This window comes from Parasteatoda tepidariorum, chromosome 10, assembly GCF_043381705.1.
Source record: "Parasteatoda tepidariorum isolate YZ-2023 chromosome 10, CAS_Ptep_4.0, whole genome shotgun sequence".
NCBI classification, from domain to species: domain Eukaryota; kingdom Metazoa; phylum Arthropoda; class Arachnida; order Araneae; family Theridiidae; genus Parasteatoda; species Parasteatoda tepidariorum.
In genome coordinates, this window is record NC_092213.1 from 64,255,678 (window position 1) to 64,277,972 (window position 22,295).

The window sequence follows — 22,295 nt, forward strand, 5'->3', positions numbered from 1 at the left end:
TATTTTTATCATGCATGCGTTGTTTATTACTACTTCTCCAGTACAAAATTGTATTGACTATTGCATTAATAATGAATAAAAAAAATATATTAACTTAATCACGAAACTCGCTGCAATTCGAGTAATAAATGATCGGATGGTGTTAGATAAATATAGAAACAATTTAAATACGTTCTATTGTTTTCGAATTCAATTGATTGCTTGACGATTCAAAAAATGGAAATTTACTAAACAAAAGGACCATTTATTATCAGTTATGTACCTTTTAAGATATGTGTAAACAAAGGAAATCACAGTTAAAGCATTGAATTAATTGATTTATAACTTAAAATGCGAGATTAACTTTATGAATTTAATCTTTAATTAGAATAAAAGAGGAATCTAGAATAAAATTTCGAAAAACTTGCTAGTTCTTTTTATTGCAGCACTCCCAAATTGCATCGTTAACCCCTGGGAAACTCGGAATATCTTCAACCATGTGAAAAGCTCTACCAGCTTCCTTTTTGTGCAAATTGCGCATGTTAAAAATTCAACAAACAATTAAAATAATTTATAAAGTTAAAACAGTTCATACAGAGAACTGTAAAATATAATTATGAACTTTAAAGTTTTCTGATATTATATTTCTTAAATTGTGTGGTATCACCGTCAATCTCAGAACATAAAATTTTTTAAAGAAAACTCATTTTCCGCAACACTTAGACAAAAGGAGATAAGAACCAAAATTCTTTAATTTATAAATTAAAACAGTGTATTTTAAAACAGAACGTAAGGAGGTAGGGGAAAGTGAATGGCTGACTACTTAGTTTGATGAAAAATTCCTAAATAATTCAGAACTTTAACTACAGGTTAAGTAATTTTGGTTTAAAAAATTAATTATAAGAAATGTAATAAGAAATAATACAATTAAAAAATCGTATATTTATTTTTAAAATCACTTTAAAAAGTTTTTTAATTGAAAACTGCAAGCACATATTTGCGTAAAATTCAAGACATGGCAAACCAGATCAGGTCAACTTTTATATGAAAATGCATCAAAGCATATTAAAACAATAATAACAATAAGATGGTGCAATGAATCCTAGATCAAGAATTAATGACAATCTCAGCAAAATAGTCCAAAAATTAAAACAGCAAAGTGACAGTTGTGGGAAATCAATATGAAGTGTAATCTCCTCTGATGACAATGTTGTTCTTACTCTGAATGCGATTTACGAAATTCTTATTAGATCTTGAGAATTTGGTGTAATCACTTGTTTCTCAGACCTCCATTAATGCAGTATTTAGCCCCGCAGATTTCTGAGACGGAGTGGAAAACTGCAAATACTCTTTCAAGAATATCAGAGACATGATCTCTGGTATTCAAATATGGAGATCCGGCTGACCACTCCAAGTTCTGAATATCTTGATCTTCAAGGTATCCTTGCCCAGCCCAGACCTGTGAGTAAGCGTGTTGTTATACGCGTTGTTGTGAACGCGTGTTATTATTGGGGTCCGATAGTGTCTCTGATCAATTTTATGAAGAGTTCTAAGATCTCAGCCCTTTACCTTAGAGAATTATAGAAGTTTTCCTGGCACACTTCCAGATCGCAAGAGAGCCTGTCTGAGTTGGTGTAGGACACAGATGCAGAGGGTCCATGTTCTATTCACTGATGAATTCCGATTTGGTCTAATCAATGATTTTCGACATGTTTACGTATGAAGAGAACTAGCGACCCTGTTCCATCTCTCCATCGTCATGGAAATGAACCACTCTGGAGGTGGAGGTGTTAGGTTTTTAGATAAGCGTGATAGTGGACGACCACATTGACCTACACATCTTTAAAGAGGTACCTTTACCTGCCTGAAGTAAAAGAATGAGATTTTAGAGCTTAATGTGAAATTGTCAAGATTCACTGTCGGTCTTCAATATATTTTAAAGAATGAGAGTACGCACCCACACAGGGCTGTTCTAGAAAGACCTTGAAGCTGAAGATATTTAAATGATGATTAAATGAGTCAAATCTGACCATGTCTAGAATGTACTTTGTAGAGTAGATAGTTCACCACTCCCTTCCATAAATCACAAAGGCGAAAAAAAATTGCCGTAAGAGAGAAGTTGAATGTATCACCCTAAAACCTTAAATTTATTGTAACGAAACCTTTTTTCAACCGCAAAAATAGCTTAAGACTTCATTGTGAGATCAGCATTGCTGTAAGGAAGGGCCATGTCCAATAAAAAAAAAAATCTCACACGTGTTATTTTGACAATAACTAACATAAATATCGTTGAATTAATTTTATTTCACTGAAATTTCAAGCAAAATAGTTTTCTGCATTCTGTAGTTCTAATGAAATCGAATTGTATTATCTGAATTAAAATCTTCAGTTTTATTTTGAAGGCGCTACCAACGCCATCTGCAGATTTTACTGACAATCAAGTAAAGGTTCTTATTCAGTATTCCCTAATCATAATATCTTGAGAAGAATTTTTACCTGTTAATATTTTTGGTCATGATGAAAATATTTAAATTATATCTTCAGAGAAATCTTCATTTACATTATATTCCTAAGGTACTGAAGTATCAGAAGAACCAATAATAACTTGCTTTAATACAACGCATGTGTATTGTTCCAAAAACTTATTTAAAATAGTTAGAATAGAAAAGCTTCTTGAGGACAACTATGTACATTTTAATTAGAAAAATGTGTACTTCATTTTATATACTCGAACGTTATTCCATATCCGCCAACTTTTACGCATTTGGCGTATAATGTTATTTTTATATTTAAAGTGGTAGTAAATATATACTATTTTTTTTCTTTTATAAGATTAATTTTAAAATGATTTTGATTACCACTATTCTTAAAAAAAGTAAGCATATATATATAAACATGTATTACTATCATGGTTGTCAGCTAAAACTCTTTCAAATACAACGTATTTTTTGCTTACAATTGAAATTCTAATTCCACTTTACTACCACTGGGAAAAATTATAATGGAAGGGATTACAAGTTGGCAGGTATGTTATTCTATTCGAACTAAGACGGAACGTAAAATAACTTATACCCAAATTATTAAAAAATTCCTAATTATTGTAATATGATGCTTAAGATGAATAAAAGGCAAAATATTTAAAAGTAATTTTTTAAAAAATGATAGTTTTTATTTTGTAGACCAGAAAAAAAAAATTACCACAATATTTTATGTCTCAAAAATGAGTTGTGTGGACATCAAGCAAAACGAGACAGTTTTATTTTTCATTATAAAATTGGGTAATAGTCTTTTATTCCATAAAATTCTATACTAATAACTGCTTTCCTTGCATATCAAGTATGCAAAGTTAAAAATTTTAGTTGTTTTTTCGTTAGAAAACAAAAGAAATGATTATTTCCCAAGTTTTAATCATTATTTAAAAACTATTTCTTCTACCAGTTGATTATAAGTATGTAATGTGAAGAATGAAGCTCTTTTCAATAATCGTTTATTCAATAAAACTCTTGAAATAATAGGATATTATGTCTAACAGTTGAATTCTCAGGCCTGAAGTGGTATCTAGTCTAGATCTGAATTTGTTTTTGATGTATATATTATTTAAAATGATTAAAATAAGCTGAATTATGGTTTTTGAAGAACTCCATACCTGCCAACTTTCACTCTTTCCGAGAATGGATTTTCAGAGTGGTTGTAAAACAATAAGCGAAAGACAATCTGACTCAAATATATATTTATATTTTGATCCCGTTGAAATTCGCTTGCGCAAGGATTATTATGCTTTCATATATTTATTGTAATTATTTATATGTAGTGGTGGTCAAACTCATTTATAATTATCATTATAATTCAAAAAGTTAATTGGAATAACCTGAGTATTGCTACCACTTTAAATATGAAAATAAAATCTTCCGGAAAATCCGGAAGAGTTGGCAGGTATGGAACTCTTATAAACGCTGAGAATAATTATTAGAGAAACATACGTAGTTCACTATTTTTAAATTTGGTCATTTTATTTTGAACTTAAAAGGTTGACAAGAAATACTGCTGCAATTTTTTTTAAATAAATTTTGTCATTTTTTACTGACAGTTTAATTAAATAATTTCATAAAAATAACCAAATTTTTAACGAAACTATGTTTAATTGTTTTGGCATACATACAATTACAAATTTCAAGAATCATTCCTGATTTAAAAAGATTAAATTCTCGGAAACCCGGTGGCCCTTCCACGGAACCCCATTTGGTTACCGTTGCTCTAGACACCCTATCTTTTCCTGTAAGTCTTAAAAAGCCTTCCATGGAGATTGTTAGCGTCCACAACTGAAACCTTAAGTTTAGATTTTATGCAAATAAATTAATACAGCTTCAAGAATATTTCTTTAAAGCATGAACAGTATTAAAAAAATTGAACATTTATGATTAAACAGCTCAAAAATTTAGTTTGTGGTTTTTATATCATGTGTATGAAACTGTGTCGAGTTTTAGAGATAAATGAACTCAATGAACTTACCTGTAATAGATCGAAATACACCAAAAATGGCTATAGGCACCGAAGCTGTAGCTCTGTCTATACCATATTCTTTTATAAGAATTACGAAGAATAATCCCGCTAAACGCATAGGCAATGATATTATCAATGTTATGCTTCCACAAGCTATCACAGCTATCCAACTTCTCAATCTGTTATAACCAACTGTTTTCATTTTTCGTAATTTATATCAAATCCTATCATAGGAAAAATTGTATAGCTTTCACAGTAATAAAAAAATAATTCCTATCATATAAACTAAATTTCAATTATAATCTGAATCATCTTTAAATACGAAAGTTATCTTTAAAACTGTCGAATTTAAGCAGTTGTGGGAAATCAATGTGGAGTGTAATCTCCTCTGATGACAATGTCGATCTTATAACAATCTCTGATTCAATTTACGAAATTCTTATTAGATCTTGAGACATTAAGTCTCATTCCAAAAACCTCAATTAATCCATATCTGCCGCCTCGTAGATTTCTGAGAGGGTGTGGAAAACTGTTACTACTCTGCCAAAAACATCAGAGACATGATCTATGGCATTCAAATATGCAGATCTGGAGATCTGGCTTACCACTCCAAGTTCTGAATATCTTCAGCTTTAAAGTATCCTTGCCTATCCCAGACCTGTGAATACGCGAGTTGTTATACGCGTTGTTGTGCGTGCGTGTTATTATTGGCCTTAGAGAATTAAAGAAGTTTTCCTGGCATCTCAAGAGAGCCTGTCTGAGTTGGTGTAAGACACAGATGCAGAGGGTCCATGCTCTATTCACTGATGAATCCCGATTTGGTCTAATCAATGATTTTCTACATTTTTACGTATGAAGAGAACTAGCGACCCTGTTCCATCTCTCCAGCATCATGGAAATGGACCACTCTGGAGGTTGAGGTGTAAGGCTTTTAGATAAGCGTGATAGTGGACGACCACATAGACCTGCAAATCTTTGAAAAGGTACCTTTACCTGCCTGAAGTAACGGGATGAGATTTTAGAAGTTAATGTGAAATTGTCAAGATTCACTCTCTGTCGTATGGTCGGTTTCCATATTTTTAAGAATGAGAACGCACGTCCACACACAGTTGTTCGAGGAACATCTTAAAGCTGAAGATATTTAAATGATGTTCCGCGAGCCAAATCTCTTAAACCTGATTTCCGGACAGTAGGTCAGGAATGCGCTTTGTAGAATAGACAGTTCACCACTCCCTTCCATAAAACACAGAGGCAAAAAAAATCTGCCTTACGGGACAAGTTGAATGTATCACCCTTAAACCTTAAATTTACTGTAACAAAACCTTTTCTACCTCAAAAAACAGATTAAGACTTTATTGTGAGATCAGCATTGCTGTACGTAAGGAATGGACATATTCAATAAAAAACCTCACAAGTGTTATTTTTTAAAATTTATTTACCATCTTGATGTTACACACATTAATTTAAAATCCTGATTTCATGTAAAATAATTTTATCAAAATCATAATTTATGTCACGAAGAGGGATTAAATTTCTTTAAAAATAGCTTACTCGCCAATTAAATTGAAGGCAGTTTCTAAAAAAAAAATTTAAAAAAAAAAAAAAAAAAAAAAAAAAAAAAAAAAAAAAAAAAAAAAAAGAAGAAATTCTAGTCTCTGAATTTAAATAAATTTCTAAATTTTCTTAAAATTCTTTTTTGCTTTAATCACCATTGATAATAATTCCTCAATAAATCTCCTCCTCGAAATACTCCTTGTACTACTAAAAATGAAGTTAATAATACTCCTCTCTACGGTAAGGAGTTTTTTTCAACTTCATTTTTTTAACCTTTTTTCCCCTTTAAACTAACTATTGCTCACGGTTTTTCCCACACTTTAAGAACTTAGATTTTAATTTTAACTATTTTCCAGCAATGCCTGCGATATAGTCAAAGTAATAATTTAAAATCTGTCAGGCCACCATTAAGTCACACGAAGCACCATAAGTCGGGACTTTTCAGCATAGTAAGCAGCAGAAGTATTAAAATTATTTCCATTTCAATTTACGTCGTAAGATAAGATAGAAAATTCATCTCAATGCTTCATCACGTGCTGCACTACTTCCTCACGCACCGCTCGAGCCATAAAATTTGAGTATAGAATAATATATATTTATATATAAGGTATATTGCAATATATAGATGAAAGCTTCATCAGCAACGATTGGCGTAACAGTATGCGGCAACAGTACTGTTTATGTTTAAAATTTCCACAGCCATTTTAGAAGGGATAAAGAAAAAAAACTAAAACTAAATAATTACCTCGGAATTAAGCTATTATTTCTATAGGAACACAAAATTATTCTAAATAAATACTTAACGTATAATTTTAACACTAATGATTTAAAACTACCTAACCAAATGATTATAAGCACTTAACGTATAACTAAATATTTAACACTACTTAAATTATTTCTCGCGACAACCTAGCAAAATGATTTATTATAGCTGACTATAGTGTTGCCAATTTATATCTAGAAATACCTGCTTGGTGCCAAGTAAGAGATAAATATATAGATAATATGGGTGGTCATTATGGAATACTTCATATATTGCAAGCGTAAGTTTACAATTTAATTCCCTAGGAACGATAATTTTAAAGTGATGATTTAATATGTGATTAATATGCGTTATTTTTAAGGTCTCTCTGTTTTATTTTACTTTATTCATTTTTAGTTTTAGCTACACAATAACAGGTTTATTTTTCCTAAAAAAATATGAAAAATTGTAATAAATGCGCGGTATTTTAAAAAAGAGAATTTTTTCAATTCGAGTGAAAATAACAGGACACATTTCATAAGAGTAAATTTTTAGAATTTCCTTTAAAAATTTAAATTCATTTAATACATTTTGATATTGTGTACATCAAATGTTTTTGTTTTAACATAATTTTAATTCATATTTTAATTTTAAAAAAAATATCTGTATTTTTGAAACTCAGTGCTAAAATTTATTCTAACGTCTTAGATCATAGTTTCCCAACATTTTTTGGTTCACAGACCACTTTTCAAAACAAAATTTTTTCAATACTCCCCATGGTAAAAAAAACCATTTATTTTATTGCTTAACTTGTTTGAAAAGATGCATTTTTTCCATCATGCCGTTAATTTTTTTTTAAATTCCTGTTGACCAACACATTTATATTAAGAATTGTTTTAGCAACTTTTATGAAGGCTACTTGTTCTTAAATCTATTTCCATCGTTGAAAATCCAATAATCACCATGCAATTAAAATAATCAATTAAATATTTTAATTAATAATTTACATACAAGTTTGAGTAAAACGGAAGAGTGGTTCATGACGGTAATCAACCTAAAATGTATCATCAGTATTCTGTTCCCAGTACATTCAGTACTGAGTCAAATATATTTTCGATCTAATTTAGTCAGTCATATTTTATAAGCTGACTCTACAACATATGAGAAAAATAAATATTTTGAGCTTTTAAGAAATAAATTTAATATTTTGTTTTCACTAAAAAGGAAAGTCGTGTTTAATTCTGTTAAAGACTGTGTCAGTTTGGATCGATGTTTGCAGCGAAGACAAATTAACACACTTATGATTTTATAATACCATGTGATGTAAGTATCTTAGTAAGAATACTACAGAATTTATTTGTAGAAATCTAATTTAAACAATTTCAAAGCTTGTATTTTTAATCGTACAATGCTTTTTTATGGAAAGAAGGACTAATTAAAGCTTTAAGTTTAAAAACTTTTCATGATTTACAGAAAAATTGGTTTTCGATGCAATATATTACGAATTTAGTGTTATTTATATTACACTACTTATATTTGTATAGCAGTTCCAATTAGAAATGGAGATAGGTCCAAAACACAATTTTTTTCAGCTGAATCAAATTAAAAGTTGAGTTATTACCAGTTAACTTAAGCAAAGTTTTCATTAAACTTTTCATTTATCGAAGTTCATAATCCCAAATAGATGATTCAGGGATTTTGGTTCGTTAAGAGATAGGTATTAGAGTTTAATATCAAAGTTATTAAACAGTAAGCTCTGCCCGATGTGTATTTTTCCCTTTTTAGGAAACAGAATTTATGACACCACATGCTCAGAAAACTTTTAAGCTATCATATCATTTGCTGTTATTCAAATCATTAGCAAATTTAAGTCTCAAATTTATATTATATCTTATAATTTGTTCGAGTACAAGTTACTTTTCAAATGCATTTTGTAAAATTCTTTTTCTGAAATTTAAAAAAAGTGTGATTGAAGTACTTTGAAAAAATATTGAAATGAAAGTTTAGTTCACCTTCATATTTTCAATGTGAATATTATAACTATACTTTAACGAAAAGAGAGGAGTTGGAGATACGTCTTTTTATTGGAGAAAATATATAATCAATCAGGACAGTAGAAGAGACTAAAAACGCAGAAGAAATACATCACATGTACTGTTATTCTTACTCAATGTTATTGCAAGATTCTATTGCCGGGTTAGTTCTTTTTTCACTATGATAATGATACCCTTCAAATGCTTTTTAATTTCAGGTGTTAAGTATTTTTACGATTTATTTTAAATATGATTAATTTTTCGAAAATAAATGCTTTTTAGTAACTTTCGTGATTGAGTAGGTTCGTCATTTTTGCAATAATTTATTATTAAAAAAAATTCCTTTTATGGCTTTCCGAAATATAAAAATAATTATGTCACCCAATATATGCGTAGTTGCAACATGTAAAAACTGGTTCAAAAAACCAAAGGAAAAAGGGTTAATGGTAATCATTACCATTAACCCTTTTTCCTTTGGTTTTTAGCAATATTTATTAAAAGAGCAATATTTATTAAAAGTTTGGGTACAAAAATTTAAAACGAAGGAAAAAAAGAGAAGGCGTATTTAATATCATGGATATGCTTTTAACATTTTGATAAAGAAGATTATTTTGTGAAATGAATCTTTAATTCCTCTTCCCTTCAAAAAAACATTTGAAACCAAATGTTATTCCAATCAGAATTTGCTTTTTTTAAAAATGTAAATTTATCAAATCGAACTAAGCGCTATAGAAAAAGGGTTAATGGCAATCATTGTTTTCTAAAAGAGTAATATTTATTAAAAGTTTGGGTACAAAAATGTAAAACGAAGGAAAAAAAGAGAAGGCGTATTTAATATCATGGATATACTTTTAACATTTTGATAAAGAAGATTCTTTTGTGAAATGAATCTTTAATTCCTCTTCCCTTCAAAAAAACATTTGAAACCAAATGTTATTCCAATCACAATATTGCTTTTTTAAATAATGTATATTTATCAAATCGAACTAAGCGCTATAGAAAAAAAATTACTTGAAGAAATTAGAAACTTCTAAAAAAAACAGCAAGTTACAATGATCTGAACAGTAAAAGTATTCATTAAGCGTTAAAAGAACACGCAGCTCAGCACTTTTATTATTTTTTTTAATTCAAATTTCATATAAATAAATAATACGCCAGAGTAATTGAATTCATTGTGAAGAATCTAATTTTTTTCTAGAGTCATTTTATTAATAAAACTTTTGAAATATTAGGTTTTATGTCAAATTGTTGAATTAACAGACCTGAAGTGATATCTAGTCTAGTTTTGAATTTCTTTTTGGTTTATACATTAGTTGAAAGTAATTAAATTAGTTGAATTATGATTTTCGAAAGAAAAAAAAACTCTAGTAAGCGTTGAGAATAGTTATTAGAGATACATAATTCGCTATTCTTGAATTTGGTTATTTTATTTTGAACTTAAAAGGCTGACAAGAAATACTAATGCTATTTTTTTTAATCATTTTTTTCTGGCATTTTACTTAAATAATTTCATGAAAATAACCAAATTTTTAACGAAATTATATGGTTTATTGTTTTGACATAAATTCAATTACAGTTTTCAAGAATCATTGCTGATTGAAAAAATTTAAAATCTCGGAAACCCGGTGATCCTGCCACGGAGCACTATTTGGTTACCATTGCTCTAGACCAGGTAGGGGCAAACTTTTTTGATCGAGGGCAAAAAATCGGGAAACAAATGTTTGGTAGACCAAGTAAAAACTTCAAATTTAAAAGGAAAAAAAACGATATACAAGTTTCAATTTAAATATTTAATGAGATGAATGGAACTGCGATTTCATTTTTAAAAGTTCCTTATATTGAGGTTCGAAGTGAGATGTGCTTATTTTAAGGAACGAGGCTAAATGCTTGTCTGTTAGTCTACATCTGAAATGATTTTTCCTAAGGTTGATAGATGAAAACTCTTGTTCACGTATATAAGATAAAGCAAACATAGCACTGATTTTCTGGGCATGAAATATTAAATTTTGGAAACGAGCTTTTGGTGATGATCTGTAAAACTCAAACTTTGGCATATTTAGAAACAATTGCTTCAGATGATTGTTAGATTGTCCGCTCGTTGGAGCTTAAAATGAGCAGTCTTCCTCACGTGAAGTACAATTCCCCTGTATTAGATTCCATAAGTCTGCTCCTCAAGAAAGATAAACGCTAGTTGGAGCCAATCTACGGCTATTCTATAAGAAATTTCTGCTTTCATCATTTTATCAATTGAAGTTGTATGCGCTAACTATTTCCTTTAATTTATGTTTTGTAGAAAAAAATAGAGAAAGTAAAAAGGTCATCAGTACTTTGTTAAAAAAGAAAGAAGAGAAATAGCTTTAAAAAATGTCGACAAGAAAATTGATGCATATTGTTTATATTTGATACGGATAGGCAAGTCAAAATTCTATCCGCGGGCAGGATAAAACCTTCCGGAGGGCCACAGTTGGCCCGCTGGCCGTAGTTTGCCCATCGCTGCTCTAGACTGTCCTATTTCTACCTTTAAGTCTTCAAAGCTTTCCATGGGGATTGTTAGCGTTATCAACGGAAACCTATAGTTTAGATCTTAAGCAAAAGAATTCATATCATTTGAAGAGTATTTCTTTAAAGCTTGAATAATCTGAAAATTTTTTAAAATTTATGATTAAACAAATTGGAAATTTAGTTTGTTTCTATATCATGTGTATGAAATTATGTAGAGTTATAGGGGTAATGCTCAATGAACTTACCTGTAAGAGTTCGCAATATACCAAAAATGACTATAGGCACCGATGCTGTAGCTCTGTCTACATCAAATTCTTTTATAAGAATTACGAAGAGTAATCCCGCTAAACGCAGAGGAGCTGATGTAAACATTCTTATGCTTCCACTAGCTATCACAACTATCCAACTTCTCAAACTGTTATAACCAACTGTTTTCATTTTTCGTAATTTATATCAAATCCTATCATAGGAAAAATTGTATAGCTTTCACAGTGATAAAAAAAAAATCCCTATCATATAAACTAAATTTCAATTATAATCTGAAGTATCTTTAAATACGATAGTTTAATAACTGTCGAATTGTCAAGTTCGAATACAAAGTTTACCTTCCAAAAAAAAAAATTATCGACACGCTTTTTAAAAATATCGTTCTGAGTAATCTTAGAAACACTTTCCTTCTACGACTGCACCAACTTGTACACGGCTATAAAATATTATGAAAACGACCTATTCATCTTCATGCATAATAAGAATAACGTTTTCCTCTCGGCGTGAGCCATAGTGTTTATTTTAACTCAATGTGCTGATATATTTCTTTAAATTTTCTTATCATTGGAAATTCCTTTTTTTTTTACATAATTTTTTTGTCAGATTTATGAATGTTTATATATATATATATATCCTGGATTCCGGGTAAACCGTAAGTTCGAAATATACGACATTCAAATGAGCATTTAAGTCTAAACAAACTGCGAAGCCCAATTTTCAATTTTTTTTAAATCCATTTTTTTGTACAAAGACATTTAAGAACTAGAATTTCATCAGTGCTTTAGCGGATGCTGTTATTTTAATGTAAACTATAAAAGATTTTGTGTTGTCAAATATTTTAAAGATGCCATCAATAATATTTGTTAGCCTTTTTATCACAAATCAAAAAAGATGTTAATTGCGCGTGTGTCCTGTAATACTTAAATGATTTTTTTTATTTATTATGATAGGCTATCTGAATGATCAACGTGATCGTTGTATCATAGGTGAACTAGGTAACCACTTTAATGTTTAGGACAAGCGCCTTATCTCAACGTCAGCGGGACGTCAACGTCCCGCTGACGCCAACAAAATACTGGTTTGTTAGCTCAAGGCCTGGTTTCTTAGAACTAGCGCCTTATCTGGGCGTCAGCGGAAAGTTGACGTAGAGCTGACGCCAAAAAAATACTTTTTTGTTAGCTCAGCGTGAGCTGTCGGTCCTACGCAGACATTACCTCTCATTGCGCATGCGTTAATAACGTAAACAAATATTTATTAATATTTATTTTGAATTTGTATTGATTTTGTTATTGTCGACCAGTGTTTTGGAGAAGAAATAATGACTTTGTCCAATAAAAAACACATTATAGCTGAAATTAATGAAGAGTGCTATGTTTAATGAAGAAGCTATGTTTAATGTCAAAATCAAAATCTTGGCTGATTTCAATGTGCTGTTGGATGTNATTGTCAAATTAACGTCCGCCATTGATTGATTTCTCAAGTGCTTCTCTCTCCAAACTCTCCTTCCAAAACTAAGGATGATATTGCGCATGCGCTGCAGTGTGCCCCTGGACACAAACTTCTCCGCCGTACACGAATCGCTGGCATTGTGCCAAATTTTGTTACGACTTTCGCGAGTTTCCCATCTTTACACTTATACAATCTTTGGTCCTGTCCTAAGAAACCAAGCCTTTAGGTTGACTGAAATAACGTGTTCATTTTGTTTTTAGTTATGCTGTTAAAACGTGTTACTATAAATCTAAATAATTTAATATCAACGGTAATTGAAATAAAAATAACAAGTTTGTACAGAAAATCATAATTAAAGGAGACAAAAATAATAAAATAATCTCTCTCTCTCTCCCCTTCAGAATCGTTTTGTGATATCGTCCTGAAATTCCAAAAAATTGGTATAGTTCCATTTGGGATAGACGTTTGAAAAACGATTGTTTTTGTTGTTTTAACATTTGGAGATTGTATGTGAAGTATTGGAATTGTATGTTGTTTAAACTTCCATCACCTGTTCTTTGTATATTATGATTAATTATACGCGATATTAAGTCATTTTTTATTTCCATTGAGCGAAAGATTTCTTAAATACAAGTCTGATTTTAACTAGGCGAAAGATAAATGAGTCAATCGTTCCTTATTCAAGGCATACAAGACAGTATTCACGTCTGTTGACATCTTGGAGAAGAAAAGTGCAGCAAGAGGAATCTGTTTTGGCGACGTCTGTTACCGAGAAGTTTGGCAAGTAGAAATCAAATTGCAATTATCAAATTTTCATCAGTGAAATGTTTTTTTTTTGTCAAAATTAGGTTAGGATTATCTGGGCTCTCAATGATGAATACTTTTTTGCTTCGTTAACAGATAAAATTTCATCAAAAGCATTTACATGTATCGATAGAATGACGATGCTTGAAGATGAAGACAGTGAAAGGTTCTTTCTAAAAAAGACGGCTGCGCCATGTATGGTAAGGTTGATAGACAAGGAATTTAGTTTAAATGAATTATAATTAAGAGGCGAGAAGATATTTTTAAAAAAATATTTTAATAAACAATAATAAACAGTGACTCATATTTTAAAGCGATGCGTTCTATTTCTGTATCTAATCTGTTGCCATCCTCTTTTTATATAAATGTCAAACTTTTCTGCATTGTGATAAAATTAAACTTATGCGAACCTTACATTAAGAGAGGCAAAACCATTAAGCAACAGCTTACTATGTATTACTTTATTAGGTTCTACACCTCTTAAAAGAATATTTGCCGGGTTTAATTTAGATGTCACATGACCCCACTGCAGAATAGTTGCATGTTTACTGTAGCTGTCCTGTTTCGAACAAAAGTTTTTAAATATAATGCCTATTTTTTAATTCCATGACAGTACTATCATGGAGTGACTCCACAAATAAACTTCAACTCCTCAGATAAACTTCAACTTTAAGGCAATAATAACTCTTCTTATAAGTTTAGACACTAGGACGGGAGCACAGAATTCAAGTCTAGGAATTGTCAGATTTTTAGAAGGGCAACTTTTGATTTACTTGTGATTAAACTCACAAAGTTTCTGAATCCGAATTTTCTGTTTAGCAGTAAACTGCTGCTCCATTACATTTTTATGAAGCATCCGCGGCAAAGCCATGTATTTCTATAATTTCTGAATTTTCACTTTGGACGCGTCTAGGAATTTTGATGTCATTTATACTTTATAATAGAATTAAGGACTGATAGCACTTTCAGTATTTTTTCCGGCAAAAAATCAGTCTAATTAATTTTATATTCGCCACAGTTTCTGCATGAAGATTTTCGACTTGAACATCACACGATTCACAAGACCTAAAGGGTCGAAAAGTTTAGCAGTTGTAGATAGAACATCACGCTTTGTATCAGAACTGCTCAAAGACACATTGACTCCAAGTAGAAATAGTCTTCCTTAGGTTTTTACGATACTCCTAACGTTTTTGTCTTTAAGCTGCAAAATTGTAGTGTCGATCGAAATTTGGTGAAAAATTTGAGCAAATTTTGTGCATCTTCATGCCATCAGTATTTATCGAGCAGAATTTAAAATATTCTGGATTGTAGGATTTGTTTTTTCATTCCAAATTAAGAGTTTCAAAACGAAACTGTTACTAAGACAGGAGTTATAAAATATAGAAGATCTCATCAAAAATATGAAATTTAATAATCACAACTAAAAATTTAAATTTTGCTTCAGGTGTGGAGTACTTTAAAATCAAATAAAAATTATATTTTATGCATCTTGTTCAGGGTACCAAACCGAAACTTTTTAGGAGTTAAAATTCGAAATATATATATACAATAAGAATCGAGACAACCTATTATACTCACATCCGCATGCAATTTCCCTGCAATCTATCGTAATTCAAAATTGTTTGAAATTTCAAAAGCCCTTGATATAAGCTTTCTTATCTTTTTTTCTCTATACTCTATTTGAATGCAAAATTGTTTCTGGCAATAGCGTGTAAAAACTGTTAATGGTTTTGCAACTTTTTGAATAACAGCAATTTTAAAAATATTAATTTTAAGAAAAATAATTTGATTACAATTACTTAAAAAAATAAAATTGAGGTTCGTGCTATGAGAAACATGTAGGAAATATGTTAAAAATTTGTATCAATAATTTAAATAATTTGTAAAAGTTCTATCAATAATTTAAAAAAAAAAGATACAAGCTGATAATTATTTTCGCAGATAATGGAATCTACACATTTTCCGTTGTTCCATGTCGCAATATTTTCAAAACCTTTAGTCATGGGCTTTAAAATGACGTTAACAAATTGAAAGTGTAAAATCTTGACTCACGACACACTTTTACGTAAGAACGCTCACGCAAGATCGATTTAAGTAAAAGATACTTACACTTATATAGAGTTAGAATTCAAAACGCTGCTCTCATGGAAATAAAAATGCTACAGTATGTATGCAACATCAGATTGCTCTAGATTCTTTAAGTTACTGCTAAAAATAGCATAGCTAAATAGATTCAAAATCGTCTAACGTTTGCAAACAAATCCTTGTACCGATTAAAAATATTCATTAAAAACATTCATCAGACCAATATTTAAGTATTTGAGACCTGAACTCTGGCAAAAGCTAAAAGTGGCATAATATTCATTTCTAAAGAAAAAAAATAATCGCGCCATTCTTTGTAAAGTAGAAATCAATATCGTTTGGAGAAGAAGGTATAACTCTGAGCTATATAAGATTTGCAGAGAGCCATATATTGAAAAATATATAAAAATTTACCGAAAGAATTGAGGAATACATTTTTTATAAAATGAATGATGATGCAACGTTTTTTTTTAAGAAAAATATTATTCATAAATCATTAATTGGGTAAAAATAGGAAATCACAGATTAAGTTGAACGGAGTAAGTAAAGACGCCCATTCGCTGTGCAGTAAAAAAACTGGCGCTCAGATATAAAACATGAATAAAAAATTATAAAAAAAACTTTGTCGTCATAAGAACTTTCAACTTAAAAACTGAAATTAGCAACCGAAAATATTATCCCCATCGCGAAATTGAACAGAAATAAAAACTAACGGTTTGTTTACAAAATTTCCGAACTGCGTGTTCATATCTTAACGATTATGATCACTCTCAATGCAATACTATTGAGGGGGGCGGATGTTAATCGACCATACCAACCGTCATCTATCAAAAGTTACCTCGTGATAGAATCAAGTTAGCATGCTTTATATACTACTGAATGATGTTTAACTTTTGTAGTGGTAGTTACGCCACAGTACTCCCCCACCAGAATTTTATCTGGGATATAATTCGATGAACAGATCTCACTAGTTGATGTACTTGTGAATGACCGGGAGAGAGTCACCGGATTTTTTGAGTGCTGAATGTGAGAGGTGTATTAACTTCACAGACGTGGTCGCTCCTGTGTTGCCTTTAGCAGTCGAGTGTATGCTTGCCGACGTTGTGTGTGTGTTTGAGACGAGACTGAGAAGCAACAGCGCAGGAGAGTGAATGAAGCATTCACAAATAGCAAGTCAACCGTTCAATGTGGACTATCCATCGAAGTAGGCGTAACCGTTAAGAGATTGCGAAGTGGGCGTTACTTGCGTGAGCAAATCACGTTCGAAAGTCACCAATGCAGGTTTAGACCTGATCACGAAGTCCAATCCTGTCTTTTATGCAGCAGAAATGAAATAGTAGTTAATCCAATATATTACCTTTTAATGTATTTAAAATAAAATAATTTAAGGTTACATGTAATAAAAACAGGCGGATGTTAATCGACCATACCTACCGTCATCTATCAAAAGGTACCTCGTGATAGAATCAAGTTAGCATGCTTTATATACTACTGAATGATGTTTAACTTTTGTAGTGGTAGTTACGCCACACTATATATTGGTAACGGCAGATAGAAGTTTGAGCCACTTTGTATCTTACCATACAAAACGTTATTTGTCGTTCTTTGTTTTTGGTCATATACAACATTACTTACTTTTTAGGGGTTTTTTTTACAAGAATACAAAATTTGTACGAAACACATGAATATCTATTAAAGCTCTTAATATACCATGAGCAGAAAAATACAAGTATGCCTTTCAAAAGCAACGAATTTTTCTCCATCAAATAATTGAAAAAATATGCAATAGCCTAAGGGAAGTTCATTCTTTCCGAAACGTGTTTACTCTGCACATGGTAACTTGAAAAATTTTAATATTCTCAGATTTTTAATATTTATTTTATCTTTCAATTGTATTTTTCAAATTAATTTGTCCTACTTGAAATTAGTGCAAGAAAATGCTCTTGTCAAATTTGTACTTACGAGTTTTATTTCATAAAGTGGTTTTAAAAAATTTTTAATCTCCACATAAGGGAAAGCTAGTTTTTTTCTAAAGCATGTAGTTTATTTTTCTTTATATGGAGTCTTAAGATGATTACTTTTTTTATTCAAACTTACCTAATAATGTTCTGAACATTCCATAAATGACTATAGCCACAGAGGCCTTCTCTCTGTCTGTGTCATAACCATTTAAAAGTGTCACGAAAAATAATCCAGCTGCACGCATTGGTAATAAAAGAAAGAAAGCTATGAACGAACAAGCTATCACAGTTATCCAACTTTTCAAACTGTTATAACCAACTGTTTTCATTTTTCGTAATACAGATTATATCTTAGGAATCATACTGCTTGCTTTCATAATAAAAAATAATTTTAATCATATTAACTAAGTTTCGATTATAATTTAAAAAAGGTTTGAATTCAGTATCTTCAAAAGTAAATGCAAAGCTTCAAAAACAATCTATACTTTTTCAAACTGCCGTTGTAAGTAATTTTAGAAACAATATCTCTTTTATACGATAGCATCAGCGTGTGCCATAAAATATGAAAGCTATAAAATTTTCTGATTAAGATTTATAGATAATATTCTTTTCCGATTTATTGATTATCATGTCTAGCAAATAGAGTTCCTTTCCCGGAGACACTTTGAGTGTTTATTTAAATTTATTATGCTAATATTTTTCTTTAATTTCCTTTTCATTGCCAAGTCTTTGATATAACATTTCATTGGAAGCTTTGTGAATGTCGAGAATAATCCATAATAATAAATTGTCTGTCTGTGTGTCTCTTTCTTAAAACTCCAGACCCGTTTGTGCTATTATTTTGAAACTTAAGCAATCCCTGCAGCATTGTAAAAACTGTGGTGTAATATCTTTTTGAAAGATATTACACCACAAGTTGTGTAAAAAAAACACTTTATTTCGGGTTAACACCAAATCGAGCATTCATATACGATTTAAAGGGTGTAATTTAAATCTGAGCTCTTAAAATTTAATAATCTTTCATCAAACTTTTACCTCGTACGAGAATTATTTTTACTTCCGTAAACACCATGCTTGTCGTTCTTTAAACATCAAGAAACGCCAAGTAGAATATCGCGAGTATTGTTAAAAGTACTAGATTTTATTTATTCGGTATTTAAGTATATGTAAGCTGTAAGCTCGACTTTGATTTATTTGTTATTTGAGTGTATGTAAGCTGCAAGTTAGAGTTTGTATCATCGGTTTCTATGGTGATATTATAGAACACATTTTTGTGTTAAAATAAAGTGTAATGTTTTTTGTTTTTTTCGTAAAAATAGAGTCAGAATAATTTTATTTTAGTGAAGTAGCAGTTTTAGTAGAGAACGACAGAATATCCCAGATAGCAAAATATGGTTTATTTTCACTCAACAAAAACCTTTTAATGTAAATCTATAAAGGTTTGTAATACGGTTTACGTGTAAACCTTATTATCTTAAAACGAGATCTGTGACAATCTGCTCTATTCTACGCACATTACCCTAAACCAAAACCTTGGAAAGCAACCTTTTATATAAAAACCTTAAATCGAGGTTGTCTTAGGGTTTTCAAGCATGAAAAAATCCCTTAATGAAGCTAGCCTCACGGTGAAAATAATCTTAAATCTTGGTAATTATAAGATTTCTTTTCGCAAAGTCTTGCATGCTCAGCTAAAATCCACCTTGTCATTTTAACGGACAATGCAATTTGATCCTATCGCTAAAGTGAAGTCAGCTAAAACGTCATTATGGTACTAAGTGACAATACTTTTTAAAAAAGCTTTAAAAAATAGTTTTTAACCCCTTTACGATGGAGGGTTTACAACTGCAATATTTTTGCTTCATTGAAAAAAGGTTTTTAATGCAAACACTTTCGTGACAGTAAAAAGAAGATCTCGACACAAGGTTGTCGTAAGGTTACATGCTTTCTGGGTACTGCACTTTCTGGTAGAGTCTCTTAACAAGTATTTCGTGCGTAATCTGGAATAAGCTGGTGAGAATTTGTAGTCATTTGTAACTCTGATATTCATAAAAAAAAATTGCCATTAAATTTCTATGTATGTTTTTAGTCGTGTAATAAGGATAATTATATTTTAATTTTTAAATCTCTAAGAACTGTTTTGACTGATGTTATAACGCTTAATTTCTATCAGCTTCAGCTCTGTTATGCATAGTTAGAATTCGTCTTAAGAATCTCTCTGTGCTACGTGGACCTTTGATTTACAAACTAATTTTATTTTAATAATTAGTGTATGTCATTTAACCGTAATTTAAAAATTTAATGCTATTAAATAACAAAAAATGGCGTCGGCTCCTTTCTTTACACCAAGTAGTATTAAAAGAGCATTGGTGTAGTGAAACGCTAGATCCAAAAACTGTGTACGGCTTCTCACTGCACCACTTTGGTGTAAAGTCATCAAAAAAACAAAATGAATTTCTATGTATGTTTTTAGTGTGTAATAAGGATAATTATATTTTGATTTTTAAATCTCTAAGAACTGTTTTGACTGATGTTATAACGCTTAATTTCTATCAGCTTCAGCTCTGTTATGCATGGTTCGAATTCGTCTTAAGAATCTCTCTGTGCTACGTGGACCTTTGATTTACTAACTAATTTTATTTTAATAATTAGTGTATCTCATTTAACTGTAATTTAAAATCTTAATGCTATTAAATAACAAGAAATGGCGTCGGCTACTTTCCTTACGCCAAGTAGTATTAATGAACATTGGTGTAGTGAAACGCTAGATCAAAAAAACCGTGTACGGCTTCTCACTACTCCATTCAGGTGTAAAGTCATCAAAAAAAAATAATAACTTTCTATGTACGTTTTTAGTGAGTAATAAGGATAATTATATTTTAATTTTTAAATCTCTAAGAACTGTTTTGACTGATGTTATAACGCTTAATTTCTATCAGCTTCAGCTCTGTTATGCATAGTTAGAATTCGTCTTAAGAATCTCTCTGTGCTACGTGGACCTTTGATTTACAAAGTAATTTTATTTTAATAATTAGTGTATCTCATTTAACTGTAATTTAAAAATTTAGTGCTATTAAATAACAAAAAATGGCGTCGGCTCCTTTCTTTACACCAAGTAGTATTAAAAGAGCATTGGTGCAGTGAAACGCTAGATCCAAAAACTGTGTACGGCTTCTCAATACACCACTTTGCTGTAAAGCAGTTGGCGCTGTTTTTGACGCTGAGATGCACTAAAATTTTTGAACGTGTAGGGGCAGTTTTTTGCCCAATGCCAATTAGTTTTTTCAATCGTCAAATAAAAATAGTTTTTCTGATTGATTTAAAATTAGGCATTATTATTAACCGTCGACGATTCTTTTTTTTTCCTCTTCTAATATTTAAAAGTAGTCTAAAACCAAAACACTTAAAACGATTTCCAGCTGTTTCCTCTTAGTCAGGAAACTAAAATCAAACATCCGGTATTTTGAAATGCGAAACTCAAGAATCGAGACATTCCTAGTATGCATATATGTATAGTGCTAAAAAAAAAAAGGATCACCCTGAATTACTTATGATCATACTTTCGTATTCTAGGACTCAATCTTAATGGCTCGAGGGCGTGACCTCAAATATGCTGATTAATAAGTGCAGGCGATATTTTAGGTTACGAAATCAAGCACAAAAAATGTACTTTCTCTGAATAAACACACCTTTTTTTGTGTGGACGGATTCGGATTTCTGACCCACAAATTAAAGGGGGTAGCCGTAATCTGGGAAATATGGTCCCAATAGTTTTGTCGTGATAGCGAGTTTGGATCCTTTAATGTGAATTTTACTTTTATGCGTATTTCACTATATTTCGAGAATTTTTTAAGCGAATTGTAAACATTTATACACACAATTATAAAATTCTTTTATCCAAATATAATTCCATGCAAAAAATAAAGTTTCGAAAATATTAATTTTTTTAAAATAATTTTGAATTGTAAGGTATACATTTTTTACACCATTTTAATGAATGTAATTTTATATGTCAGAAGAATGAAAAATTGAAGAATAAATTCTTAAGGCAGCACACTGACGTAAGAACGCCTACGCAAGATATACGTACGTAGAATTCTTGCGTAAGAGTGAGATTTCGAATTGCTGCTTACTTAGAAATACAATGCAACAGTAGGTATGCAACACCAGATAGTTGCTGCTAATAATAGCATACTCCAAAATATTTAAAATTGTCTAATGTTTGCAAACGAATCCTTGTACAATTAAAAGGATTCATTAAATTCTCACTGTTATCAATAAATTACAAAATATCAATGAATGAAACATTAACTAGACCAACATTCACGTTAGGCTCCGAGATCAAGACTTTGGCCAAAGCTGAAAAAACCCTATATAATAGCCATTTCGAACGAAAATTCACCGCGTCATTCTTCGTGGGATAGA

At 30.6% G+C, this 22,295-nt stretch overlaps 1 protein-coding gene and 1 long non-coding RNA gene across 4 annotated transcripts in view; one reads left to right on the forward strand and one right to left on the reverse strand.

Annotated features, from left to right (window-relative positions):
• Positions 1-18,376, reverse strand: part of LOC107436509 (monocarboxylate transporter 12-like) — a 34,348-nt gene extending 15,972 nt beyond the window's left edge. Inside the window, exon 1 of one of the 3 annotated variants that reach the window (XM_016048256.3) lies at positions 18,010-18,376. In XM_016048256.3, the coding sequence (XP_015903742.2) occupies positions 18,010-18,202 (193 nt within the window). In that variant the 5' untranslated portion in view covers positions 18,203-18,376. Of the gene's footprint in view, positions 1-4,488; positions 4,722-11,555; positions 11,988-18,009 lie in introns of those variants that run through there. The other 2 variants (XM_016048257.3, XM_043050335.2) reach the window with 2 other exon arrangements.
• Positions 1-22,295, forward strand: part of LOC139426642 (uncharacterized) — a 116,436-nt gene that overhangs the window by 48,860 nt on the left and 45,281 nt on the right. The window lies entirely within an intron of this gene.